The 27,859-nt window shown below is 44.5% G+C and overlaps 1 protein-coding gene across 6 annotated transcripts in view; it reads right to left on the bottom strand.

Moving 5' to 3' along the window:
* FARS2 (phenylalanyl-tRNA synthetase 2, mitochondrial) overlaps positions 1-27,859 on the bottom strand; it is a 398,911-nt gene that overhangs the window by 140,455 nt on the left and 230,597 nt on the right. For all 6 annotated transcript variants that reach the window (XM_054018529.1, XM_054018530.1, XM_054018532.1 and 3 more), the window contains one exon: positions 22,050-22,210. In XM_054018529.1, the coding sequence (XP_053874504.1) occupies positions 22,050-22,210 (161 nt within the window). The remainder of the gene's footprint in view (positions 1-22,049; positions 22,211-27,859) is intronic.

Raw genomic sequence — 27,859 nt, forward strand, 5'->3', positions numbered from 1 at the left:
CTCCCCAAATATCATTTTATTTTTGTACCCTTCCCTGTGTGAGGTGCCAACATCTGAGGTCTTTTTCACAAGAACGCCAGCTCAGAACAATTCAGGAAGCGGTCATTATCTGCAGGTGTAACTACGCTAGTTGCTGACGAATGAAGATATCACATAATCTACTAGATCAAATTACACAGTTTCCCGGTCTGTAAAATGGGAATAATGACTCTGATCTCCTTTGTAAAGCACTTTGAAATCTGCTGAGGAAAGGCGCTATAGGTATTAATTATTATTATTATTATTATTATTATGAACAGGTCCAAGTGATTTCCTTTAATTATAATATCATATTCTTCAGGTGCTCAGTTTTTCCTGCCCTTTACATTCCAGGTCCTACCGCCTACCTGCCTTACATTCTGAACATAGGCAACAAATGCTAGTGACTGCAGGGCAATAACTTCCCGTGATCCTCCATACTCCAGTGACATGACAAGTTATAGGCTGAGCCATTTAGTTAATCCAGGTCAACACCGTAGTCTCATCTATGGGGAAAAATACTCTCAGACTGCTGTGCCAGGTGAGCACAAGGGTATGCGAGTTGTCAGCTTCCGCCAGCAGCTTCTTGACACACTACTGCTTGCATTCAAACACCAAGCGACTGTGATGACAGAGTACAAGCCTGACAAACTCAGGCTGTTAAAGTGTTCTTTACTAATGCAAGGAACACATACTGTAAGTCCTGAGAATGTGTTCAAATTAAATTCCATGTTTGAATGAGAGCATATTTAGCTCAGATCATATTAAAGGTTATTGCTTTCCAATGAGATGATCTTATCTATGTGAAGAACGTTGTAATGACCAGTGGAAAAATGTAATCTGAAAATTATGCACCACCATTTATAAGAATTGATAGAGTAAACTCCAAAGGTTCGAAAGTTTGGTTCAGTTAAGCACTGAAAGTATGAATCCATGCCTCCTGGAGTCCGCACAACTGGGCTGGGAAGCTTGTGAGGACAGGCTCTCAATATTTCTGTTGTACCTTGCTTCCATTCACTTAGGCTGAAAATGCTGCAGTGGCTTTCCTCTAATATCCATCAGAAAAATCATATAAGCCTCCACATTGGAAGGCCAGGTTTGCAGCCAGGCTACAATTTTTCTATGAAATTTGATATGAATTGGACAAACGGTTCCTTAATGATGATACCCTAAAAGTAGGAGGGTTTATCAAAGTTTAAAAAGTCTGCTAATTTGGTTTTGCCACTTAGTAGCAAAATGACAGAAAGAAGAGATAAAAATTAGTTTATTAGATTCCCCCAGCTGAGATCTAGAGAACGGCACCATACATTACTTGATTACAATCTCATCTGAACAGTTATTAACCCTTTAAAAAGGAGTATATGGATTTTCAGCTCTTAATTGCTCAAGATAAGAGAGGGTAGTTCAGCACCCACAGGGGGACACATCTCAAAGAATTCCAATTATTATACAAAATAAGTAACCTCTCTCTTTTCTTCGAGTATTGTTCCTATGGATGTTCCACCTCAGGAGACTCCCAAGCAGTACCTCAATACGGAGGAGGGTGCCGAGAGGTAGATTCAGTACAGACTGTAGAACAGTGTCACCGAAAGCCATGTCCGCTCTGGAAGCAGGCACAAGAGCATACTGCTGGGAAAACATGTGCACCTAAGACCAGGTGACTGCCCTGAGATGTATGAGATATGAAGCAGTTTTTCAGTGCAGCTGCAGAGGTAGATTGAGCCCCAGTGGGCTCAATCACTCTGAAAAGAAAGTAAAACCCTGTTGTTCATAAGAGGTTAAGATCCATCCTGTTCAATCTTTGGGTGCAAACCTGATGTCCTTTCATTCATTTCACAATTGAGATGAAAAACCATGGGGAAGCCCTAAAGGGCCTTGTCCTGTGAAGGTAAAAGGCAAGAGCTCTTTTTATGTCCAGTGTATGGAGGTTTGTTTCTTCTCTTAAAGACTGAGGCTTGGGATAAAACACCAGTATCTGAATCTCCTGATGAATGTAGAATTCTGAAGAAACAGGTAGGAAGCAAGGGTGTGGACATAGTGTTACCGTATCGCTATAGAACAGTGGTTTTCAACATGGGGTCCACAGACTATGTCTAAGACTTCCAAAGGAGTCCACATCTCCATTTGAAAATTTCTAGGGGTCTGCAAATGAAAAAAGTTTGAAAACCACTGCTATAGAACAGTGTACGGGGGATCAGGCATCAAGGCTGCAAGTTCCCCATCACTTCTGACTGAGGTGAATGCTTTGAGGAATGAGAGGTTTCAAAGTAGCAGCCGTGTTAGTCCGTATCCGCAAAAAGAACAGGAGTACTTGTGGCACCTTAGAGAAAAATTTGTTACTCTCTAAGGTGCCACAAGTACTCCTGTTCTTTTTGAGGAATGAGGTATTACAGGACCGAAAAAGGAGGGAACAGGTTCCCACGAGTTCAAACATGGATTTTCTCAGCACACTGAGAACCAAGTTGAGAGGACCCATGATGGAGTTGGCTCCCTAACAGGAGGATAGAGATTGAACAGACCTTTAATAAACCTCAGTGTTTCGGTAGGTGAAGAAAGCCACATGATAGGGCATGTGTGTGAAAAAAAAAAAAAAAAAAAAAATTAATGGAGATATCCTATCTCCTAGAGCTGGAAGGGACCTTGAAAGGTCATCGAGTCCAGCCCCCTGCCTTCACTAGCAGGACCAAGTGTTGATTTTGCCCCAGATCCCTAAGTGGCCCCCTCAAGGATTGAACTGACAACCCTGGGTTTAGCAGGCCAGTGCTCAAACCACTGAGCTATCCCTAGGTGAACCTTAATGGAGCTCACCAATAAGCCTGTGATTTTTAAATTCAGGAGGTAATCAAGAATGTGTGTCAAATAGGACTCAAGAGGAGGTATAGATCAGTGGCTGCATGAAATCTGGAAGGTTTCCACTTCTTCAGGAGTTTTCCTTGTCATGGGTTTTATATTATGAAGCAGTACTGTTTATACCTCTGGGGAGCAGTCTTGTTCCATACCAGAGAGCCATCTTGAAGCCATGCCTTGAGGTGAAGCTCCAAGAGGTTGGAGTGGATGATGGATCCCGACTCCAGGATGAGGAAGTTTGCTGTTAGGGGAAGGCAAAGAGGGTGGTTGCACAGACATGCAAACCAGCTCTGGGAACCACACCACTTTCAGCTATGAGGGTGCTATGAGGATGGCTAAAACTTCCTCCTGTTTCAATTTTCTAGGACCTTGAGCAATAAAGGTGGCAGGGGATAAGCATGTAGCAATACACAAGGCCAAGAAATGACTAGGACATCTCCTGTCGGGTTGTGGCTGTGCTCTCCCCTTGAGCAGAATCATCTGCACTTCACATTGGATGGTGTCACAAAGAGATCTATCTATCTGCAGATAACGTCAGGTAAGTAAGATCAGATAGTAAGATCTATCTATCTGCAGATAACGTCAGCTTTGCGAACAGGGGCTGCTAACAGGGAGTTTCGCAAGGGAGTTTGGAAGGGGAGCAGGAAGGGGGCGAGGGTCCCTTGCCGGTTCCATCTGTTTTCTCTTGATTCCCCTTAATACCTATAAAGCAACTACATTCTAACTGTTTGCTTAAACAACCCTTTCAGCTGACAGGGGGCTGCAGACGGGAGTTTGACAGAGGGAGGCTTACGATGGTTAGGAAGACCCGCAACACCTGTGCCAGCACTGCTACTGTCTCCTCCACCTGTGCCTGTAGCCAGACAGAGTGCCTAAGCATGGATGCCTCTACCCAGATCCTGGTGTGGTTTTGCAAAGACTGTAACTTGCAATTTCCACTTATGGATATCCAGGCTGGGGGGACCATCCAATGTGAAAGGTGCCTGCTGGTGGAATCTCTCAGGCAGCAGGTGGGAGAGCTACAGGAGGAGGTGGCTAGGTTGAGGAGCATCCGTATCCACGAGCAATTCCTCGACAGTGTCCATGTGGAGACAGCTGAGGTAGCTGTCCCAGTACACAGGACTGCTGATACACCACTGGTGGAGGAGGAGATGGCTCAGGGTGGACGCTGGCAGCTGGTTACTTCTGGCAGCAGGCAGTGCTCCACCCTTGCTCCGAACCCTCCTGCCGTGGTTATAGGTAACCGTTATGCTCTTCTTGATACAGGAAAGAAGGAATCACTCCCTACAGTAAAGGAGGAGAAGCCTCGTACCCCTAAGGCTGGAGAGTCTGCTGCCACCACTGCGAATAGGAAACGTAGGGTAGTGGTGGTCGGAGACTCTCTGCTGAGGGGGACGGAGGCGCCCATCTGTCGCCCTGACATTTCATCTCGAGAGGTATGCTGCCTGCCGGGGGCCCGTATCCGAGACGTTACGGAGGCATTGTCGAGGATTATCCGGCCCTCTGACTACTACCCCATGCTACTCATCCATGTGGGCACAAATGATACTGCGCGGTGTGACACTGAGCGGATCAAGAGTGACTACAGGGCTCTGGGAGCACGGGTGAAGGAGTTTGGAGCACAGGTGGTATTCTCTTCAATTCTTCCTGTTAAAGGTAGGGGCCCGGGCAGAGACAGATGCATCATGGAGGTGAATGCCTGGCTGCGAAGATGGTGTCGCCAGGAGGGCTTTGGCTTCCTAGACCACGGGATGCTATTCGAGGAAGGACTGCTAGGCAGAGATGGCGTTCACCTTTCGAGGAGAGGGAAGACCCTATTCGGACACAGACTGGCTAACCTAGTGAGGAGGGCTTTAAACTAGGTTCGACGGGGACAGGTGAGCAAAGCCCACAGGTAAGTGGGGAACATGGAGACCGGGGAAATGAGTCGGAAACAAGAGGGAGTGTGGGCTATATTGGCAGAGAGAAAGGAGAGTCAGGAAAAAACTGGGAGGAAAGATCAAACCAGTATTTTAGATGCCTTTATACAAATGCGAGAAGTATGGGGAATAAGCAGGAAGAACTGGAAGTGCTAATAAATAAATACAACTATGACATTGTTGGCATCACTGAAACTTGGTGGGATAATACACATGATTGGAATGTTGGTGTGGATGGGTACAGCTTGCTCAGGAAGGATAGACAGGGGAAAAAGGGAGGAGGTGTTGCCTTATATATTAAAAATGTACACACTTGGACAGAGGTAGAGATGGACATAGGAGACGGAAGTGTTGAGAGTCTCTGGGTTAGGCTTAAAGGGGCAAAAAACAAGGGAGATGTCATGCTAGGCGTCTACTACAGGCCACCTAACCAGGTGGAAGAGGTGGATGAGGCTTTTTTCAAGCAACTAACAAAATCATCCAAAGCCCAAGACTTGGTGGTGATGGGGGACTTCAACTATCCGGATATATGTTGGGAAAATAACACAGCGGGGCACAGACTATCCAACAAATTCTTGGACTGCATTGGAGACAACTTTTTATTTCAGAAGGTTGAAAAAGCTACTAGGGGGGAAGCTGTTCTAGACTTGATTTTAACAAATAGGGAGGAACTCGTTGAGAATGTGAAAGTAGAAGGCAGCCTGGGTGAAAGTGATCATGAAATCATAGACTTTGCAATTCTAAGGAAGGGTAGAAGGGAGAACAGCAAAATAGAGACAATGGATTTCAGGAAGGCAGATTTTGGGAAGCTCAGAGAGCTGATAGGTAAGGTCCCATGGGAATCAAGACTGAGGGGAAAAACAACTGAGGAGAGTTGGCAGTTTTTCAAAGGGACACTATTAAGGGCCCAAAAGCAAGCTATTCCGCTGGTTAGGAAAGATAGAAAATGTGGCAAAAGACCACCTTGGCTTAACCACGAGATCTTGCACGATCTAAAAAATAAAAAGGAGTCATATAAAAAATGGAAACTAGGACAGATTACAAAGGATGAATATAGGCAAACAACACAGGAATGCAGGGGCAAGATTAGAAAGGCAAAGGCACAAAATGAGCTCAAACTAGCTACGGGAATAAAAGGAAACAAGAAGACTTTTTATCAATACATTAGAAGCAAGAGGAAGACCAAAGACAGGGTAGGCCCACTGCTTAGTGAAGAGGGAGAAACAGTAACAGGAAACTTGGAAATGGCAGAGATGCTTAATGACTTCTTTGTTTCGGTCTTCACCGAGAAGTCTGAAGGAATGCCTAACATAGTGAATGCTAATGGGAAGGGGGTAGGTTTAGCGGATAAAATAAAAAAAGAACAAGTTAAAAATCACTTAGAAAAGTTAGATGCCTGCAAGTCACCCGGGCCTGATGAAATGCATCCTAGAATACTCAAGGAGCTAATAGAGGAGGTATCTGAGCCTCTAGCTATTATCTTTGGAAAGTCATGGGAGACGGGAGAGATTCCAGAAGACTGGAAAAGGGCAAATATAGTGCCCATCTATAAAAAGGGAACTAAAAACAACCCAGGTAACTACAGACCAGTTAGTTTAACTTCTGTGCCAGGGAAGATAATGGAGCAAGTAATTAAGGAAATCATCTGCCAACACTTGGAAGGTGGTAAGGTGATAGGGAATAGCCAGCATGGATTTGTGAAGAACAAATCATGTCAAACCAATCTGATAGCTTTCTTTGATAGGATAACGAGCCTTGTGGATAAGGGTGAAGCGGTGGATGTGGTATACCTAGACTTTAGTAAGGCATTTGATACGGTCTCGCATGATATTCTTATCGATAAACTAGGCAAATACAAATTAGATGGGGCTACTATAAGGTGGGTGCATAACTGGCTGGATAATCGTACTCAGAGAGTTGTTATTAATGGTTCCCAATCCTGCTGGAAAGGCGTAACGAGTGGGGTACCGCAGGGGTCTGTTTTGGGACCGGCTCTGTTCAATATCTTCATCAACGACTTAGATATTGGCATAGAAAGTACGCTTATTAAGTTTGCGGATGATACCAAACTGGGAGGGATTGCAACTACTTTGGAGGACAGGGTCATAATTCAAAATGATCTGGACAAATTGGAGAAATGGTCTGAGTTAAACAGGATGAAGTTTAACAAAGACAAATGCAAAGTGCTCCACTTAGGAAGGAAAAATCAATTTCACACATACAGAATGGGAAAAGACTGTCTAGGAAGGAGTACGGCAGAAAGGGATCTAGGGGTTATAGTGGACCACAAGCTAAATATGAGTCAACAGTGTGATGCTGTTGCAAACAAAGCAAACATGATTCTGGGATGCATTAACAGGTGTGTTGTGAGCAAGACACGAGAAGTCATTCTTCCGCTCTACTCTGCTCTGGTTAGGCCTCAGCTGGAGTATTGTGTCCAGTTCTGGGCGCCGCATTTTAAAAAAGATGTGGAGAAACTGGAAAGGGTCCAAAGAAGAGCAACAAGAATGATTAAAGGTCTTGAGAACATGACCTATGAAGGAAGGCTGAAAGAATTGGGTTTGTTTAGTTTGGAAAAGAGAAGACTGAGAGGGGACATGATAGCAGTTTTCAGGTATATAAAAGGGTGTCATAAGGAGGAGGGAGAGAACTTGTTCACCTTAGCCTCTAAGGATAGAACCAGAAACAATGGGTTTAAACTGCAGCAAGGGAGGTCTAGATTGGACATTAGGAAAAAGTTCCTAACTGTCAGGGTGGTTAAACACTGGAACAAATTGCCTAGGGAGGTTGTGGAATCTCCGTCTCTGGAGATATTTAAGGGTAGGTTAGATAAATGTCTACTAGGGATGGTCTAGGCAGTATTTGGTCCTGCCATGCGGGCAGGGGACTGGACTCGATGACCTCTCGAGGTCCCTTCCAGTCCTAGAATCTATGAATCTATGAATAAGACATATCTCTTGGAACACATCACTGTTCAGCTCCCACTCATGGTTGATGTGGAAATGCCTGCTGAGGGATTCCGCCACTGTGATGTGTAGTCCTCAGGGCTGGCCTTACCATGAGGCGAACTGAGGCGGCCGCCTCAGATGCCAGACTGGGGGAGGAGGGGGCACTAGGGTGTAGAAAATTGAGTCTGCCGCTGGTGCATATGTATTCTCTCTGCTCTAGATGCACAAAGATGGTGGAGTGCTGTGCTGGAGGAAGGAGGGCACAAGAGACATAACAGGCAGGCAGGAGAAAAGGTGAGAGGGAATAACAGAAAGCAGCAGGAGCTGCAGGAAGAGAAAGGAGGAGGAGCCTCTTATGTACATCTCTAGCACCCCCAGGAACCTGGACTGATTAACACCAGCTTCTCAGGGAGCTTTCTGTTTCCCTGAATCCACTTGAGGAGAACAGGCAGTCAACTGAAGTAGTAGGAGCCAGTTAGGCCCTTAAGATGCTGATATCTTCCCTCACTCAGGCCCTGCTACCAGCCTGCTTATTTGTCCCCTTCAATTGAGTATTGAGAGCCACTATAGCTGGCACAGAACAGCAGTCATGAGCGAAAGAAGAAAACGCTCCTCTGGGGCAGCATTCAGAAAAAGAAAGAAAGCAAAGGAAGCTTTTCTATCTAAGCAGGAAGGAGTTCTCCTGAGATACATAGACACAAATGTTCACAGTGAGCCTTCCGGCCCCAGTGAGGATGTGAGTGGTGAGGAGGTGCTTGATCTTCCAGTTAGTCAGAGTGCCGGTGACTTGGCAGCTACTGCAGCATCCATATCTCCATTTTAAATGGATGTAACCATGCACATTCCTGAAGAAAAGTGTAGATCAGAGAAGAGTGTGGTGGAGGCGCAAGAAACAGCTGCTGCTGAGTTTAGTTCCTTAAGTCTAGATGACCCAGGACTGTGGACCCACTTGAGCAGTAGCCTGAGGGACTTCCTCGTACTGCATGGGCCACAGCAGATAAAAAAACTTCATGTTTCCCAAAGACAATGAAAATAGAAGTTTCCATCCAACACATTACTTGTGTGAAATCCCCAAAGGTGACAAAGTGGAGAGGCCATGGCTTATGTATTCAAAAACCCAGAATTCTGCATATTGTTTTTGTTGCAAACTCTTCCAGTCTAATGTTCCAGCCACATTGGGTTCTACAGGAACAAAGGACTGAAAAAATCTGGTTAGAAATCTGGCATGCCATGAGAAGGCAGCAAATCACCAGAGAGCATTCCATAGGTGGAAAGAGCTTGAGATGAGACTAAGGTTAAAGGCCATCATAGATAATCAGCATCAAGAGAAGATTGCATCAGAGTCTCTTTACTGGCAAAATGTTCTGAAAAGGCTCATTGCCATTGTGAGAATGCTTGCTACCCAAAACCTAGCACTGGGACTTCAGATCAGCTGTATATGCCAAACAATGGAAACTTCCTTAAAATTGTGGAGCTGCTGGCTGAGTTTGATGCTGTACTTGAAGAGCATCTAAGAAGAGTCACCACCCAAGAAATGTACACACACCACTACCTTTGAAAAACAATTCAAAATGAGATCATACAGTTACTGGCAACAAAAGTCAAACAGAAGATTGTGGCAGATCTGAAGCCTGTTATTCTGGACTGCACACCTGACATCAGCCATACAGAACAAACGACTTTAATGGTGCGTTTTGTATCAACAACAACAGAACCTAGTGAAAATGTCCCTGCAATGGTGACTGTCAGAGAGCATTTTCTAGAATTTACTGACATTGATGATACTACAGGAGCTAGTATGACAAATGTGCTTCTTAAAAAGCTGGAAGATACAGGAATTGCGATAACTGATGTGAGAGGTCAGGGCTACGATAATGGTGCCGACATGAAAGGAAAGAACAGAGGAGTGCAGACACGGATCCGAGAGTTAAACCCTCAAGCTTTTTTTGTCCCATGCAGTTCTCATTCATTGAACTTGGTGGTCAGTGATGCAGCATCAGCTTCTAGTGAGGCTGCTGAATTTTTTAATGTAATTCAAAGCATCTACACCTCTACCCCAATATAACGCGACCCGATATAACATGAATTCGGGTATAACGCAGTAAAGCAGTGCTCCGGGGGGGCGGGGCTGCGCACTCCGGCAGATCAAAGCAAGTTCGATATAACGTGGTTTCACCTATAACGTGGTAAGATTTTTTGGCTCCCGAGGACAGCGTTATATCGGGGTAGAGGTGTATGTATTTTTCTCTGCATCAACTCATCGATGGCAAATTTTGAAGCAACATCTGGGAACATCCCCTCTGACACTGAAACCACTGAGTGCCACACGATGGGAAAGTCCAGTGGAGGCGATAAAGCCTATCAAACACCAAATTGGGAAGATAGATGATGCCATAGTTGCCATTATGGAAGATAATATTATGACAGGAACTGTTTTTGGGAGAACAGTGACACAGGGAAATGGAATCACCAGAAACATACATAACTTCAAATTTCTGTGTGGCTTAGTGTTGTGCCATGACATACTGTTTGAAATAAATGTTGTAAGCAAGAGACTCCAAGGTGTTGACCTTGATATATCTGGAGCAATGGAAAAACTGGACAAAGCAAAGTCATACCTACAGTCTTACCGGTCAGATGAGGGATTTCAAAATGTTCTGAAGAGTGCACAGAAGTTGGCAGAGGAACTTCACACTGAAGCTATTTTCCCACCCATTCAAGAATACAAGAGTCACCGAAGAAGACATTTTGATTACGAGGCATGGGATAATCCCATAAGAGACCCCAAACAACAATTCAAAGTTGAATTCTTTAACCAGGTGCTAGATTGTGTAATACAGTCAGTTGAAGAACGTTTCATGCAGCTCAAGGAACACAGCGGTATATTTGGGATGTTGTATGATATTCCAAAACTCCTCCCTATACCTGAAGAAGACCTACACCAGCAATGCAGGGCACTAGAGACAGTGTTGACATATGATGACATGCGCGACATTGATGCGAGTGATTTAGGTGATGAACTGAAAGCCCTTTCAAGATACATTTCAGCAGGATCAACTCCAAAGGTTGTTCTGGAATATATGTACACAAATAAGATGACCACCCTCTTTCCAAATGCTTTTGTTGCTCTGCGCATACTTCTAACGCTTCCTGTAACTGTTGCCAATGGAGAACGCAGCTTCTCCAAGCTGAAGTTAATAAAAATACATCTACGCTCCACAATGACACAGGAGAGGCTGGTTGGCCTTGCAACCATCTCAACAGATCATGGCCCAGACTGTGGACCTTCAGTAGGAAGCAGTTCAAATCTTTGCAACCAAGAAGGCACGGAAAGCTTTGATTATTCAAACAGATAAAAATGCCAGTGTTTACTATGCAGACAAGAAATGTTACATTTGCTGTTCAGGTGTTTGAAAGTTAAGTGTTACTTAACATTTTTGAACAAGGCATTTTAAGTTGTTAGTTCTCCTTTATTGGGGTAGGTAGCAGAGCAGTACCATGAGAGGAGTAGAACAGGAAGAAGGCAGAATTGAGACCTTTCAAAGTTTTGGCCCAAGTGAGGGGACATGGGGGTGCCATTTGAGCTCCCCGCCTCAGGTGCCAAAATGTTGTGGGCCGGCCCTGGTAGTCCTATCAGATAAACCGCTAAGCTCTGAATCCTGTGTGAAACGCACCAGTTCCATAGTTTCACAGATTTGGTGCTTAAGGACTCAGATCTCACTCCTCCTTGTTGATTGATATAATACATTGCTGCTCTATTGCCCAGCATTATTCTGATCGGGTGGCCCCAGATGTGTGGTAGGAAGTGCTGGCAAATGTAACAAATCACTCTGAGCTCTAATATGTTGATAGGGAGGGGTCCATTTGCCCTGATTTGTTAAGTTTTGGGAGTGTGCGCTCCAGGCAATCAAGGAGGCATCTGTATTGTTGGTTCTTGTGGGAGTAGGCAGCAGGAATGGAACTTCCATGCACATCCTTTGTGAAGCCTTCCTCCAATTTAGAGAATCAAGGCCCCTCTGAGGTACAGATACTTGCTTGGATAGACTGGTTGTTGGGAGTAGAGACAGTTATCAGTCAGGCTTGAAGACACCGAGAGTGTGGTCTTGCTAATGGTGTCACAAACATACAAGCTACCATATATGTTTTAAGAGTTGCAGGCAAGCCCTTGCTGTGGTTTGCAAGCTCTGTTGCAATGTTGCCATTCGGCAGGTATGCTCTGATGGTGGTGGAGTCTACCGTGGCTCCAATGACGTCTGTCTGTTGAGTGGGTTTGAGGGTAAACTTTTCTGTGTTGAACTGGAGGCCCAGTGAGTGGAATAGAAATAGGGCCTTGCTGGTGGCAGTCGGTGCCTCAAGAAATGAGAGACCTTTCAGGTGCTGATCATCTAGGTATGATAAGACAAATTATTCCCAGCTGGTGAAGATGGGCTGCAACAGCTGAGAGGACTTTGGGAAAGTGGAGAGACCGAAGGGTAGGGCATGATATTGGTAGTGGTCCCTGACCACCATAAAACAAGCAAACATCTGTGCCGGGGTGCATGGCAATATGAAAATAAGCATACGGAAGGTCGAGGGAAACAAACCATCTCCTGGACCCAGAGAGGGAATCATCACTGCTAGGATTACTATTCTGAATGGCTGACAGCAGACAAGGGTGTTCAAAGCCCTAAGGTCCAGAATTGGTCCCCACCCTATATTTTTCTTCTGGATCAGGAAGTCCTGGGAACAGAACCCTTTCCCAACTAAGTATAGTGAAACAGGTTGTATCACCCCCACTGTACATCCTGTCTCAAAAAATCCTGACGAGAAGGCTTCCTGAAGAGAGACGGGCGGGGGGAAGAAGCTGCAATGGATGGAATAGCCTGTAGAAATCACCTCCAAGATCCATCTATCCCATGTGATGAGCTCCCAGAAAGTTAGGAAATGGGAGAGACGATCCCAATAAGGGTGAATGTGGGGAATAGATGCAGCATAGAAGCTGGAGCAGGAGACAGGATTCTGGGTTAGTTGGACCATTGGTCTGATGCAGTATGGCCATTCTTATGTTCTGATGAAAAGGTGCGCCCTTCACATCTGGCTACAGATGACAGTGCTGACAACAATTTCAGCTTGGCTTTGGAGACCTTATGTTTCAAAGGCACTGAGTCTGGTGCTGCTTTAGGTTGTTTACCTGACAGCTTCTCAGTATGTGGCATGGTATTCTTAGCCAATGCTGTGGTCTCTATACTGGAAGGGAAGAGAGGCTTAGTGGTACCCAAATCAGGACACAAGGTCTCCTGAAACATAGACTGAGGTTGTGACTTTCCTCTTCTTTTATCCTGTTCCGGAGAATGGGGTCTTCTCTTCCCTGAGAGTCTGGATGGTTCTGAAGGGCTCCCAGGATTTTTGCTTACTGTTGCAGCAGAGATGGTCGCTGGAGCTCTCTGAGCAACCAGATACATGATACAGAGGGGTGAATCAGATCCCATAAGTCTGTGAGGGTTCTCCATTAACAGGAATTTTAGAACAGCTATACTGGGTCAGACCAATGGTCCATCTAGCCCAGTCTCCTGTCTCTGACAGTGGCTGATGCCAGATGCTTCAGAGGGAATAAACAGAACAGGGCAATTTCAAGTGACCTATCCCCTGTCGTTCAGTCCCAGTTTCTGGCAGTTGGAGGTTTAGGGACGCCGGGAGCAGAGTTGTATCCCTGACCATCTCGGCTAATAGAATTGATGGATCTAGGCTCCATGAAGTTATCTAATTCTCTTTTTAACCCAGTTATACTTTTAGCCTTCACAACATCCCACAGCGAGAACCCCTAGTTCTTGTGTGATGTGAAGGGGTAAATAACACTTCCTTATTCATTTTCTCCATATCATTCATGATTGTGTAGCCCACTATCATAGTTGTCTCTTTCTAAGATGAATGGCCCTAGTCTTTTTAAGCTCTCCTTGTTTGAAAGCTATTCCATACCCCTAATCCTTTTCACTGCCCTTCTCTGTACCTTTTCCAATTCTAGTATTTCTTTTTGAGATGGGGTGACCAGAACTGCATGCAGTATTCAAGTTGTGGGCATACCATGGATTTATATAGTGGCATGATATTTTCTGTTTTATTATCTATCCCTCAATTTCTTAGAGCTGCTTTTAAATCCTGAGCCTATCATACATTTGGAGGGACAGTGAATCTATCTCAGGCAGCAAAGGCAGCTTGAATGACCACTGCTGTGGGGAAAAGACTTATGGCAGGTCTGGCAGAGTTTGGAGTCCAAGTCTTGGGCATAACCCATACTCAAGGCTGCAGATCAAGGACTAAGGGAAAAAATAAAGGCTCAGAATGCACAAATGAAGAAGGGAAGGTGTTCTTAATAACAGAAAATAAAAGAAATTTGAAAAGAAAGGATTAAGCAAGAAAGGTAGCAAGCTGTGTAGCTAGCTAATAGGCACCACAATGATCCATCTCAAGCTGCAGGTGGTTGAGAAGGAACGGGTGTGGTGGTGGGTCGACCCCCTTCCTGTATACCTTTGTACTGGAGAACCAGGATGTCAAGGGCACAGACACTGCTGATGAAAATATCCAATCAAGAGTGCATGGGCACGTGCACATCCTGATGCAGAGCAACCACAGCTACTCGAAGAAGAACCTCACAGCGAGCTTTCAGAGTCACATCCTGACCGCTCACGAGACTCCTCAGAGACCATCCCAAGTCACCAGAATTCCTAAAAGGAGTTTTAGTCCCTTAACAAACTCCTTCTTAAATTATTTAGTTGGCTTTGTAAAAATTAAAAGGGTGCTTATCTCATAGGCTAGGGACCCCTGAAAAGACATCCAGCAGCAACCCCACAAAGTGTAGCCAAAAACCAAATTTTACTTTATTACCCTGCCAACAAGCCTATTCCGGTTTGTCAGTGAGAAGCCTGCTGAGCCTATTTTGGATCATTTGGAGCTGAGGGCCCTAAGGCGGGGAGGGAGGAGCACCATAAGGCTGGGAGAACCAAAGGCCCAAGGGGCAAGGGCTAGGGAAGCTGCCAACTAGCCTAATAAATAATTATTAAGAAATAAAAGTAATTATGTTTTTTAAAATATTAAGTCACTAAACTTGCCTGTGCCTTTACTGAAGTTTATGATATATGTATCGTTATCATCTACCTTATCTCCCAAGGGCAAGCAAATATCAGGGAAGATAAACATGTCTTTATAGCCATAAAATGTTTATTACCTCCAAGTGTGTTTACACCAACTCTGGGATGCAGTTTTATAACTTCTATTTTGCTTTAACATTCTATGCTATTTTCTTTTATATTATGTTTTGAAAGATTTATATACATGTTAATTATTGTGCTTTGTATGAATGTAGATATGAGTCTGCAATTACAAATTGTAATCAGACTGCGAACAGTAAATTATAAATCTAGAACCTATTTAGTCAAAAAAAGCAAACAAACAAATCAGAGTTATCAAAGAATGGAACAAGTCTCCTGTTTATAAATATTGGCTTGATACAAAGGTAATACTTATTTCAAGAAGACAAACCATATAAAAAATTCATGTTTTAGGAAGATACCTGATTATGGGCTAGAAAATGTAGGGTGTGTTATCAAAGTAATAAATATAAGTAAGCCCATACAAAGAAGTCTAGAAATATCATCATTAAAATAAATTTTATAATTACTCTAAAAACGAATTCAGAAAAAGCCTCTAGGATAAATATGTGTCATTGGAAGTGTTTAAAACCTTTTGTTTATTTCTTAAATGTTGAAATGGCAAACACCTTTCTGAAATGCATACTTGCAAATACATTAATTAAATGCAAAGCTCCTAATACCATTGCTATGTAAATAGTGACATACTTCATGTACAAATATAGCAAGATCATTTGATGTCATAACTGGTTACTAATATAAGAAGCCATTTAAGTACAGAAATATGTATATTAATTGGGAAACTAGTTACCTGATAATCCTTTAGCAATCCCTCATCAAACTTGTGAAGAAGAACCTCTCCAAAAACTAGTAAAAAGAAAAGACAATACTACCTTCTCTGATAACACTTTAAGAATTTAATTTTAAAAGTCTACTTTGAAAGCTGACCTTAACAGAGAGAACTGGAGTGTTTGGACTCATTTGAAACAGAATTTCAACTTCAATTAAACTCTGATGGAACTAAAGGAATATCTTTGAAAATTGACTGAATAAAAAGAAAGAGTTAAAACTAACTTTAAAAGTCATTTGATGCTTTTCTGACAGAAGAAGAACAAAGGCAAGTTAAAAAAATGTTGTTATTCGTTATTCAGACGGCACATTCAGGAGATGAAGGTGTCACTCAAGCCAACTCTGAAGGCATGAAGCAGTGAAAGGAGGACAGCAACTAACTTTAAATCTACGTAAGACTGAAACAACAGGTGTGTTTTCTTACTTTCATGGAAGTAGGAAGGAAAGAGTATAAAAAAACCCTCAGAAGTGAACACCCCCTGTACACATACCCTCTGCTACCCAGCTTCAACAAGAACTCTACAACTCATCACATCCTGTTCATCTCTGCAAGCAAGCTGATACAGACAGATAAGAAAAACAGAAAAGACTCAAGAAACCAACTCAAGGAATAGCTTCCCAACACTTCAACATGGATTGGTGAGAGGAAGTTAACTAAGACACTTGCCAAGACACTAGATTTAAAATTCTTGCAATGATTTTATTGGAATATGAAATTGCTATTATAACTTAAAAGACTAACAGTGTCTCTTGTTAATCACCAAGTGATTAGAGCAATGGTTCTCAACCATGGGCACACCTACCCCTGGGGGTACGCAGAGGTCTTCCAAGGGGTACATCAACTCATCTATATATTTGCCTAGTTTTACAACAGGCAACGTAAAAAGCAGTAGCAAAGTCAGTACAAACTAAAATTTCATACAATGACTTGTTTATACAGCTCTATGTACTATACACTGAAATGTAAATACAGTATTTATTTCCAATTGATTTATTTTATAAGTATATGGTAAAAATGAGAAAGTAAGCAATGTTTCAGTCATAGTATGCTGTAACACTTTTGTATTTTTATGTGTGATTTTGTAAGCAAGTAGTTTTTAAGAGACGTGAAACTTGGGGTACACAAGACAAATCAGACTCCTGAAAGGGGTACAGTAGTCTGGAAAGGTGGAGAGCCATTGGATTAGACCATATATTCCTGGAGACGAGACAGGCTAAATGCTGGTAAACAGAGAAATAGTGGGATTTAATTGGATTTAAGATTCTTAATATTTGTAACTGGCCTGTCTCGAAGCCAGCTCCTTATATGGCTTCTCTAAGTAACTGACTTAAAATATTTCCTTCAATTTCATAGGATTTAGTTAAAATTACTTATTTTGCCCATTTATAAACTTATTTATTATTATTAACTAGACAGGACCCACCAGCCCTTAAATTCTTTTACCCAGTCATAAAACAACCTTTAAGTATCTAATCGGACACTAAAACTGGAGTCACGATAATTTTGGGAAACAATATACTTTGATCTTAATTTACCAAAGGGAAAGCACTCCTCAGAGGTGTTCGCTCTGTGGGGCATACTCTCTGTTAAAAGCTCTCCACAGAGAAACATACAGAAGAGATTGTAATGGAAGTAACCAGATTATCATTTGTGTTCAGTCACTCGTGTTGTTTGACGTCCTCTTTTCCTTTCTTTAATAATAAAATAACACTGGCTAATAATTGTGATGTTTTTGCTTGCTCTTAATCATGGTGTGGTGTCCCCTAAGAAACGTTAAAGAACCCCTTTGACTAAAGCAGTGGTGGGAGCCAAACCTCCGTGTTGGCAGCAAGAGAAACAATTAGTAACAGCTGGCCTATCATTTCTTGCTTCTCTAAGACAAATATTTTTAGTAATTTTTAAAATAAAATTTCTCAGTGTCCAGCACTGCTCTGAGTCCCTATTGTGGCCTCTCTCCATCGTGCCCTTGGAGATTTTTTCAAAAGTTTTGGCATTTCGTCTTTTCGAACTAAGTTCTGCTAGCACTGAATCCTCTCCCCATATAGCGATCAGATCCAGTACCTCCTGTACAGTCCATGCTGGTGCTCTTTTTCGGTTATCGGCCTGCATGGTTATCTGTGCTGATGAGCTCTCTGTGGTCACCTATGCTCTCCTGTGCTGGGCAAACAGGAAATGAAATTCAAATGTTCGCGGGGCTTTTCCTGTCTACCTGGCCAGTGCATCCGAGTTCAGATCGCTGTCCAGAGCGGTCACAATGGTGCACTGTGGGATAGCTCCCGGAGGCCAATACCATCGAATTGCGGCCACACTAACCCTAATTCGAAATGACAATATCGTTTTTGGCGCTACTCCGCTCGTCGGGGAGGAGTACAGAAATCGATTTTAAGAGCCCTTTATTTTGAAATAAATGGCTTCGTTGTGTGGACGGGTGCAGGGTTAATTCGATTTAACACTGCTAAATTCGAATTAAACTCATAGTGTAGACCAGGCCTAAGACTAAACAGGCACACCTGGGCCCATAGGGAAGTTCAGTGTCTGGTGAGCCTCCTAAGGCTTGCAGTAGGAAAGGTGCGGGAAGCCCAACTAACCTTTTAAAACTAACAATACATGGAGGCTAGGGGGCCTCCTGCTGAGCCTTCTCTAGGGCTTGTGGGAGCTGAGGGTTAGGAAGGCCCCTGAAAAAAGGCTTGAGTGGGGGTGGAGGGCTGCTAGTTTCCTTGTGGTCTCACAAGCCTCCAAAGGCCTATAGAGATTGAGGCCTCATGATGCACTCCAGCCAGTGGGGACACTTACCCTGGTAGAGACTTCTCCTAGGTGCCTCCTAAGGGTTGCAAGGTCTTTGAATGTGTACATTAATAAGGCTTCCCAATTGCAGACATCAGGAAGGGAGGAATTCCTCTTTCTACGCCCTCTCCCCTCCACCGTCCCAAGTTAGGACTTTAAAAAAATAAGGAAATTCTGACATAAAATACTCTATCAAGGTGAAGTTAAGGTTTCTGTCCTTGGTTGGCTTGCTTATTATCTTTCAGATATATTAGAATCACTCAAGAAATTAGAAGCCTAAGGAATTCAGTTAACAATGCAAACATTTTAAAGTATGGAAATTCACACAATTAAGATAGCCAAATTACCATGGTTTTGCCCCAGAAGAAATCACTGAATGTCTGAGGATTCACTTATAGAGGCAGAACTAAATATGCATTTTTTGTTATTCTAGGCTGGCTATCTGCTGACTTAGAGAACTATAACAATCTACAAGTATTAGAAGAGCACTAAGATGAGGAGAAAATTGTTTAAGGTGGTGCATGGTGGTAAAACTGGGAGCAATGGCATGAAACTGAGCAAAGAAAAAATGTCACAAGCTAGCAGGAAAATGTTTGTACTAAACTCTGTTGGACTGTGAAATAGTCTGCCAGTGGATGTGGAAGACGGCCTAGCACTGGAGTATTTTAAAATGGACAGAATTTTGCCTAATACAGGCAAATTCCTGTCAGATCCCTAATTTCTATGATTTCACATGGAGAACAACTTTTGACTGTTACTATAGGGACCATTTTCATCTATCTCCAGAGGAGAGAAACCTTTTTTTTTTTTTTTTTTTGGTGCTGGCATAGAGAAATTTGAAGGAATAGTCTGAGCATCACAGAAGTGTTATGTTTTATGTTTTGAAGAGCTTCATTTAATGATGGTACAAGAAGAGCTGCAGTTAAAACTGGTCAAGGAAAGTAAAACACTTGTAATGAAATTCAAAACTCTCAATAAACATTATTTTATCATTCTAACTTCTGTATAAGCATGATGCTGATCTGAATTAAACTGAATGCTATGTGACAAGCTACCAGAAGAAATCAGGCAAATCCAAAGTCTAACTATCTTTAGGAAACATTGCAAGGCCTTCCTCTTTGAGAAGCTTTTCAGCCATATGTGACACACTCAATTCAAACACTCCTTTTATTCCTAAACTCCTAGTAACTGCCCTCTCCAAAGGAAAACCCTACCTCAAGCAGAGTTTTGACCCTGTGAAGGGAGGGGTACCAAAGATTCATGAAGTCCAACAGGGCCTTCCTATTCCTAATGAATTTAGGGTTACCATACGTCCGGATTTTCCCGGACATGTCCGGCTTTTGGGGGCTCAAATCCCCGTCCGGGGGGAAATCCCCAAAAGCCGGGCATGTCCGGGAAAATCGGGAGGGAGGGCTGGGCCGGGGTCGCGGGGCCGGGCCGGGGCCGCGGGGTCGGGCCGCCGGGGGGGTGAGCTGGGCCGCGGGGTCGGGCCGCCGGGGGGGTACGCTGGGACGCGGGGCCGGGAGCCGGGGGGTCGGGCCGGGAGCTGGGCCGCCGGGGGGGGGTGCGCGGGGCCGGGGGGGTGCGCGGGGCCGCCGGGGGGTGCGCGGGGCCGCGGGGCCGGGGGGGTGCGCGGGGCCGCCGGGGCCGGGAGCCGGGGGGGTGCGCGGGGCCGGGGGGGTGCGCGGGGCCACCGGGGCCGGGCCGCCGGGGGGGTGCGCGGGGCCGCCGGGGCCGGGAGCCGGGGGGGTGCGCGGGGCCGCCGGGGCCGGGCCGCCGGGGGGGGTGCGCGGGGCCGCCAGGGCCGGGAGCCGGGGGGGTGCGCTGAGCCGGGGGGCCGGTCCGGGAGCCGATCCGGGGTCGCGGGGCCGGGGGGTGCGCCGGGCCGCTGGGGGCCGGCCGGCAGTGCTGGGTGGGCCGGGGGTGGTCGGCCGGGGGCCAGGGCCGGCACCCCAGGGCCCGAGCCGACCCAGGCTGGAGCCGCCAGGGGGGCCAGCCTGGGCCGCACCTCCTCCCCCCACACCCCCCCTTACCTGCTCAGGCTTCCCGCGAATTAAATGTTCGCGGGAAGCAGGGGAGGGGGCGGAGACTTTGGGGAGGGGGCGGAGTTAGGGTGGGGGAGGGGGCGGGGCTGGGGGCGGGGCCAGAGCCCCGTGGAGTGTCCTCCTTTTGGAGGCACAAAATATGGTAACCCTACTAATGATTAGACATGGAAGGTGCTCAGATACAAGTGATGGGTGATAGTGTAAAATTCTAAAATAGATTAGATTAGATAAGATAAATTTCATCACCTGGAGCTTCACATCCACAATAACATTTAGAGAAAAGAAAAAAAAGTTGTTTTTTTCACTAGGCTTTTCAGCTTTGACTGAGTTCTGTCCGTCATTTTCATGGTTTGCTTTGACTAGCTCCTCCTTCCTGGAAAGTTGGAGTTGTAAGTATGCGTACTGTATTTGAATGGATGTCTGGGTATTTCAAACCTCCAGCTGGAGTTTGATCTTTGTGAACACACTGGAATATTTAGGTTTGCTCTTGTGTAGGTTCTTTTTACAGTATTTCAGAGGAGAATTGTGGTGGCCTTTCCCCAATCTTATATGCCAATGCATCTTCATTGCTAGGTGATTGTACAAATGTGAGAGCTGTTTCAACAGCTGATTCAGATTTATTGTAATTTATCTTTTAATATTATATTTACTTTCAAACAACAAAAAAACCCACGTTGGTTCCCAAATTAAGTGAGAGGAATAGTAAAGACACTAGTGTTTAAAGTCCACCTTTCCCACCTTGACATAGTACTGCAACAATTATTATCTAATTTCTCCTACAGAGACACCCGGTAAAATTTCAGTAGCTAGTCTAGCTTTTCAGTAACCCCTTCCACTGGAGCATGATGCCAGTTGACTTGACCTTCCCCATGCTGATGGTAAAGTATATTCTGAATGTAGCAGTGCCTTTCAATCAATTCATGTTCAGCTGCTGTATTACTGCAATGAGTGTGGCAGTCTTCCAGCTACAGAAACGTTAGGATGGTTTTGATGGCAGAGTTACTACAAAAGTGCTGCTGAAACCCCAGCTTGCAACTCACCCACAGAAGAGGCTGGAGGAAAATGCTGCTGATACATTGGGGCAAAGGAAACTTGTGCTTGTTAAGTATCATTAAAAGCTATACCCACATACACATTGAAGATAGCAGGTCACATTTCCAAACTGTTTTGTGGAGGGTTGGCCAAGCAACTACCAGTGACTTGAATGTACATAGCATGGCTGTAACACCAAGCAAGGATTTGGGAATTTATTACAGTATTTTTAGAGGCAGCTTCCATTCAAAGCAACACAGAATTACAACCCTCCTTCAGGAAATCACTTAAGCATGTTCTTGAATCCATTCCGACCCTGGAAAAACACGTAAGTATGTGCTTCAGTGGTGTCCTGAACAGAGATGATTTTCTGAATATCCAGAGCTCAATAAAAATGTTCCATCATTGATATAACATCCCTTCTCCTTTGGTACTGACCAATCCCTCCTACAGACAGAAAATTATATATATATCTATCTTACCTGAAAATGCACTTTTTGGTCAATGTGAGGCACACTAAACTGCTTCAGGAAGCGTTCGTCTTCACTCCAGAACAGGCGGATGTCAGGGATATCATAGAGGATCATGGCCAGCCTCTCTAATCCCAGGCCAAATGCCCAGCCAATTTTCTCCTCAGCACCAGCTGCAATAAACAAAGATAAAAATCCAAGGGCTTAAGAGTGGCACATGACAAATTGCTAATACAATGCCCAACTCTTTCCCAAGGAAGACGCTAAAGAAGCATGAAAGGAAAAAAGTCTGCAAGTAATTGTCCAATGATGGAACTAAAGCCTGATCCTCATCCCATCAAAGTCAGTGGCAAATGTGATCGAGGAAGCATGACCGAGTTCAAAAGTAAGCAAGGCTTGTGACCAGGAAGTCTTGCTCACATGGTTCTCTGGCTGTAGTTAGACTTTGAAGACACAGTTAGCAGAAGTGTATGTTGCCTTCCCTTACATTACTCCTCTATTGTGCTTATAGGTTAAACACTTAATATTTTATTCAATTATGCTGTATAATACATACAAAAATTGGTTTACGATCCAAAGCATTTTAGTTGGGCTGATAGGTGAGGCCAGTACAGAGTTAACACTGTCACCAGCATTTGGGAGGATCAAAACAGTCACTTTCAAGGTGAGAGTAAGATCAGTTCAGACCAACTGTTTACAGAACAAAGGGATTTAGGACACCACCAGTGTTAATAACAACACCTCTACCCAGACAGCTCTTAGATCAGCAGAGGCTTTTGCACCTGGAGAAAGCTGTTACTCCAAGATAAGCAAGGTTCTGTTATTGTAGCAGTTAAATAATAATTAATAATTCTTTGTACTTATATAGCACTATGTATGTGAGGATATATCAGATCTTTGCAGATGTTCATGACACAAGACCCCTGTCAAGAAGGTGAATATTCTTATCCTCATTATTTACAGTAGCGTAAATTGAGACAGAAAGGTATTAGAGTAAGTTTTTAAAAAAACGGAGCCTAAAGTTAGACTCCAAAATCCACAAATAGACATCTGCCTGATTTTCAACAGTGCTAAGTTCCCAACAGCTCCCACTGAAGCTCAGTCCTTTTAAACAATCAAGCAATTGCCTAAATGTGTATTTAAGCTTCCTTTTTTGAAAACCTTGGCCTAAGAAATGTGCCCCAGTTCACACAGGAAGCTGGTTATAGAATTCTGTTTCCTGATTTCTATCCCTGTTGCCATCCATGGAAGAAAACTCCAGCAGGGAGCCCATGAGAGCCTTCCTGTAATTAGGGCAATTGCTACCGCCCGAGGTGCACTGTCCCCATTAGTGCAGAAGAGGAACATCACATAGTCCTGGATTCTTGAAGGCAGACATAACAAGAATTAGAAAAGAAGCGTAATCATTGTTTTGATTTATTTAATTAACCTGAACCTCCTTATGTTACTTAGAATACAGAGTCCCTCAGCAGGATTCCTGTGCGCTTTATCTGTGTTATCAACTGGCTCACACTGCACTTTCCAGACATTGCAGTGGGAGGTTAATCCATTTTATAAAGAATAATCCATAGCAGGGATAGTCAATAGGCGGACCGTGGGCCAAATCTGGACCGCCAGACACTTTTGAACGGACCGCAACATCTTTTTATTTACTTATTACCATTATTATTGTTTTTGTATTATTTTCTCTGGAGTCTGGACCTTGACAATACCTTGACCAAGAAATTTGGACCTGGCAAAAAATAACTGATTACCCCTGATCCATAGAGTCAGAACTATAAATACCCTGCTCTATCCTTCTTAGGATGTTCTCGGGTACAGAGTGAAGTACAAATTCAGGTTCTTTGAAAGCAGACAAGATAAGAAGCAGTCTTTGCATATATGTCACACTAAAAAGGTTGGATTTTGCAAGTTTGGTTACACCAATTTTTATATCATATAAACGGCAGACACAAAGACACAAATGTCACCAAGTGACTTTTTTTTTTTTAAACTCAAACTGAAAAAATAAAGGAAACTGAAAGCTAAGGCTGCTGCTAAGTTATTTGGAACCCACTACAGATGACTGTGTTAATTACCAAGACATCTGATGAAGTGGGTTTTAGCCCACAAAAGCTTATGCCCAAATCAATTTGGTAGTCTCTAAGGTGCCACAAGTACTCCTCACTCTTTTTTGCTGATACAGACTGTCATAACTATAAAGGGAAGGGTAATAGCTGTCCTGTGTACAGTACTATAAATCCCTCCTGGCCAGAGACTCCAAAATCCTTTTCCCTGTAAAGGGTTAAGAAGCTCAGGTAACCTGGCTGGCATCTGACCTAAAGGACCAATAAGGGGACAAGATACTTTCAAATCTTGGGGGGGGAAGGTTTTTGTTTGTGTTCTTTGTTTGGGAGTGTGTTCGTTCTCCGGGAATGAGAGGGACCAGACATCAATCCAGGTTCTCCACATCTTTCTAAACAAGCCTCTCCTATTTCAAACTTGTAAGTAAATAGCCAGGCAAGGCGTGTTAGTTTTCCTTTGTTTTCTCAACTTGTAAATGTACCTTTTACTAGAGTGTTTCTCTTTGTTTGCTGTACTTTGAACCTGAGACTAGAGGGGAGTCCTCTGAGCTCTTTAAGTTTGATTACCCTGTAAGGTTGATTTCCATACTGATTTTACAGAGATGATTTTTACCTTTTTCTTTAATTAAAAACCTTCTTTTTAAGAACCTGATTGATTTTTTTCCTTGTTTTAGATCCAAAGGGGTTTTGGATCTTGATTCACCAGGAGTTGGTGGGAGGAAGGAGGGGAATGGTTAATTTCCCCTTGTTTTAAATCCAAGGGGTTGGATTTGTTTTCACCAGGGATTTGGTGAAGGTTTTTCAAGGTTTCCCAGGGAGGGAATCCATTGAAAATGGTGGCAGCCGAACCAGAGCTAAGCTGGTAATTAAGCTTAGAAGTTTTTATGCAGGCCCCTACATTTGTACCCTAAAGTTCAAAGTAGGGATCTCAGTCCTGACATGGTGAATAGCGGTGGGATCATTTTAAACCCAAAAGCCAGTGAGATTTTTTTTTCCTTCTAGCTGCTTGGAAAGCCGAGCTGGAAGTAGATAGATGCATATCTTATCTCTCCTTGCCTGAAGGCAGAGGTGTTAAGTTTTTTTTACAGGTCCTTTGTTAAGAGAAGGGTTCAATTAGCAAATGACTGGTAAAAGGTATTTACAAGCTGAATTGTTTTTTTTTTCTTTTTACATCCTCGGGAGTAGCTAGTTAGAAAGTTACTGTTAACTCTGCAGCAGCCAGAGCTGAGAGCTTCCCAGTTTGTCAACTGCAAAGGGGGTTACCCAGCACAAGAAAACAGGAAAATGACTACCAAAGAAGTAGCTAACAAAATAGAACTGGCCAAACTAGAAGCAGAAGAAAATGAAAGAAAACATCAGAGACTGCTTCAATTAACAAAACTCGAGACAGAGCAGAGAGAAAGAGAAGAAAAAGCCAAAGAGGAGGCCCACAAGAGAGAGATGGAGCTGAAAGAAAAAGAGATGAAGATGAAAGAAAAAGAGATGGAGGAGAGAGAAAAAGAAAGGAAGCATGAACTGGAAGTAGCAAAGGCTAAGCAGGATGCACCAGCCAATGCTAACAACCCCCCTCCAGGTACCACTTCCCATCCCAGAAGATTCCCCACCTACAAGGCAGGCGATGATACTGAGGCCTTCTTAGAAAATTTTGAAAGGGCCTGCCTTGGATACAGCATCACTGCAGACCAGTACATGGTAGAGCTGAGGCCGCAGCTCAGTGGACCCTTAGCAGAGGTGGCGGCTGAAATGCCTAAGGAACACATGAACAGTTATGAACTTTTTAAAAACAAGGCCAGACTCAGAATGGGGCTAACACCCGAGCATGCCCGTCGGCGGTTCAGAGCCCTAAAGTGGAAACCGGATGTGTCATTTACCCGTCATGCCTACCACATTGACAAAAATTGTGATGCCTGGGTATCAGGAGCAAATGTTAAATCTCTGGAAGATCTGCTTTCCCTAGTAAAAATGGAGCAGTTTTTAGAGGGTGTTCCTGAGGAAATAGAAAGGTACATCCTAGATAGGAAGCCCAAAACTGTAACTGAGGCGGGGGAGATTGGAGCCCAATGGGTGGAGGTGGCAGAAAAGAAAAAAACTAGTAGCAGTTGGAGCGAATATCAGAAGGGGCAAGCCGAAACAAAACCTTACCACCGGGGACAACCCAAGGCCCCACCCACATCTCAAGGGAAACCCCAGACGCCTTCTCACCCCACCACACCAGTCTCCACCAACCAACATCGCCCCGGTGATACCTTAGCAGGGCGATGTTTTAAATGTAATGAACTGGGACATATAAAGGCTCACTGCCCCAAGAACCCTAACCGATTACAGTTCATTACACCCCAATCACACCAAAGATCCCCAAACCCAGATGCCTCTCTCATACCCTCGGAGCGAAGGGAAACCTTGAGAGTGGGCGGAAAGAAGGTTACCGCCTGGAGGGACACTGGGGCTCAAGTGTCAACTATCCACCAATCCCTAGTGGACCCCAAACTCATCAACCCAGAGGCTACAGTGACAATTCAACCCTTCGTGTCACAATCTGTAACCTTGCCTACAGCCACGTTGCATGTCCAGTACAAGGGCTGGTCAGGAATGTGGACTTTTGCAGTCTATGACAATTATCCCATTCCCATGCTGCTGGGGGAAGATTTGGCCAACCATGTGAAGGTAGCCAAGAGGGTGGGAATAGTCACCCGCAGCCAGGCTAAGCAAGCTTTCACCCCCATCCCTGTTCCTGAGCCGTCCACCAGGGCCCCGTCTGTGTTACCGGAGACCCAGACAAAGGTGGTGGAACTGGATCCTCTGCCAACGACTGCAACAGCCGTAGTGGATCCAATCCCAGAGACCCAGCCAAAGCCAGTCCCAGAACCGGAACTGGCAACGCAACCAGCACCAGAACCATTGCCAGCCCTGAGTCCAGCGCTTGCAAACCCGTCTACAACTCCAACGCCAGAGGGCACCAGCGAGCCTGAACTGGCAGAAGCAGCAGATAAGCCTACCCAAGAGGCTCAGCCAGAGCCTGAGATACCACATAGTGCACCAGCGGACAGCGGTTCACAGTCAATGGAAACAGCCCCAGCACCTGCATCGCTTCCAGAGGGACCAAGCCCCAGTCCACAGTCCAAGGAGGAACTGATGTCTCCAGCATCAAGGGAACAGTTCCAGGCCGAGCAGGAAGCAGATGACAGCCTTCAGAAAGCTTGGGCGGCGGCGCGGAGCACCCCACCGCCTCTCAGCTCTTCTAACCGATCCCGGTTTGTTGTAGAACAAGGACTTTTATACAAGGAGACTCTTTCTGGTGGGCACCAGGAAGACTGGCATCCTCAAAGACAGTTGGTAGTTCCCACTAAGTATCGGGTAAAGCTCTTGAGCTTAGCCCATGATCATCCCAGTGGCCATTCTGGGGTGAACAGAACCAAGGACCGGTTGGGGAAGTCCTTCCACTGGGAGGGAATGGGCAAGGACGTTGCTAATTATGTCCGGTCTTGTGAGGTGTGCCAACGAGTGGGAAAACCCCAAGACCAGGTTAAAGCCCCTCTCCAGCCACTACCCATAATTGAGGTCCCATTTCAGCGCGTAGCTGTGGATATTCTGGGTCCTTTCCCAAAGAAGACACCCAGAGGAAAGCAGTACGTACTGACTTTCATGGATTTTGCTACCCGATGGCCGGAAGCAGTACCCTTAAGCAACACCAGGGCTAAAAGTGTGTGCCAGGCATTAACAGACATTTTTGCCAGGGTAGGTTGGCCCTCCGACATCCTT

This window comes from Malaclemys terrapin, chromosome 2 (assembly GCF_027887155.1).
Source record: "Malaclemys terrapin pileata isolate rMalTer1 chromosome 2, rMalTer1.hap1, whole genome shotgun sequence".
Taxonomy (NCBI): domain Eukaryota; kingdom Metazoa; phylum Chordata; order Testudines; family Emydidae; genus Malaclemys; species Malaclemys terrapin.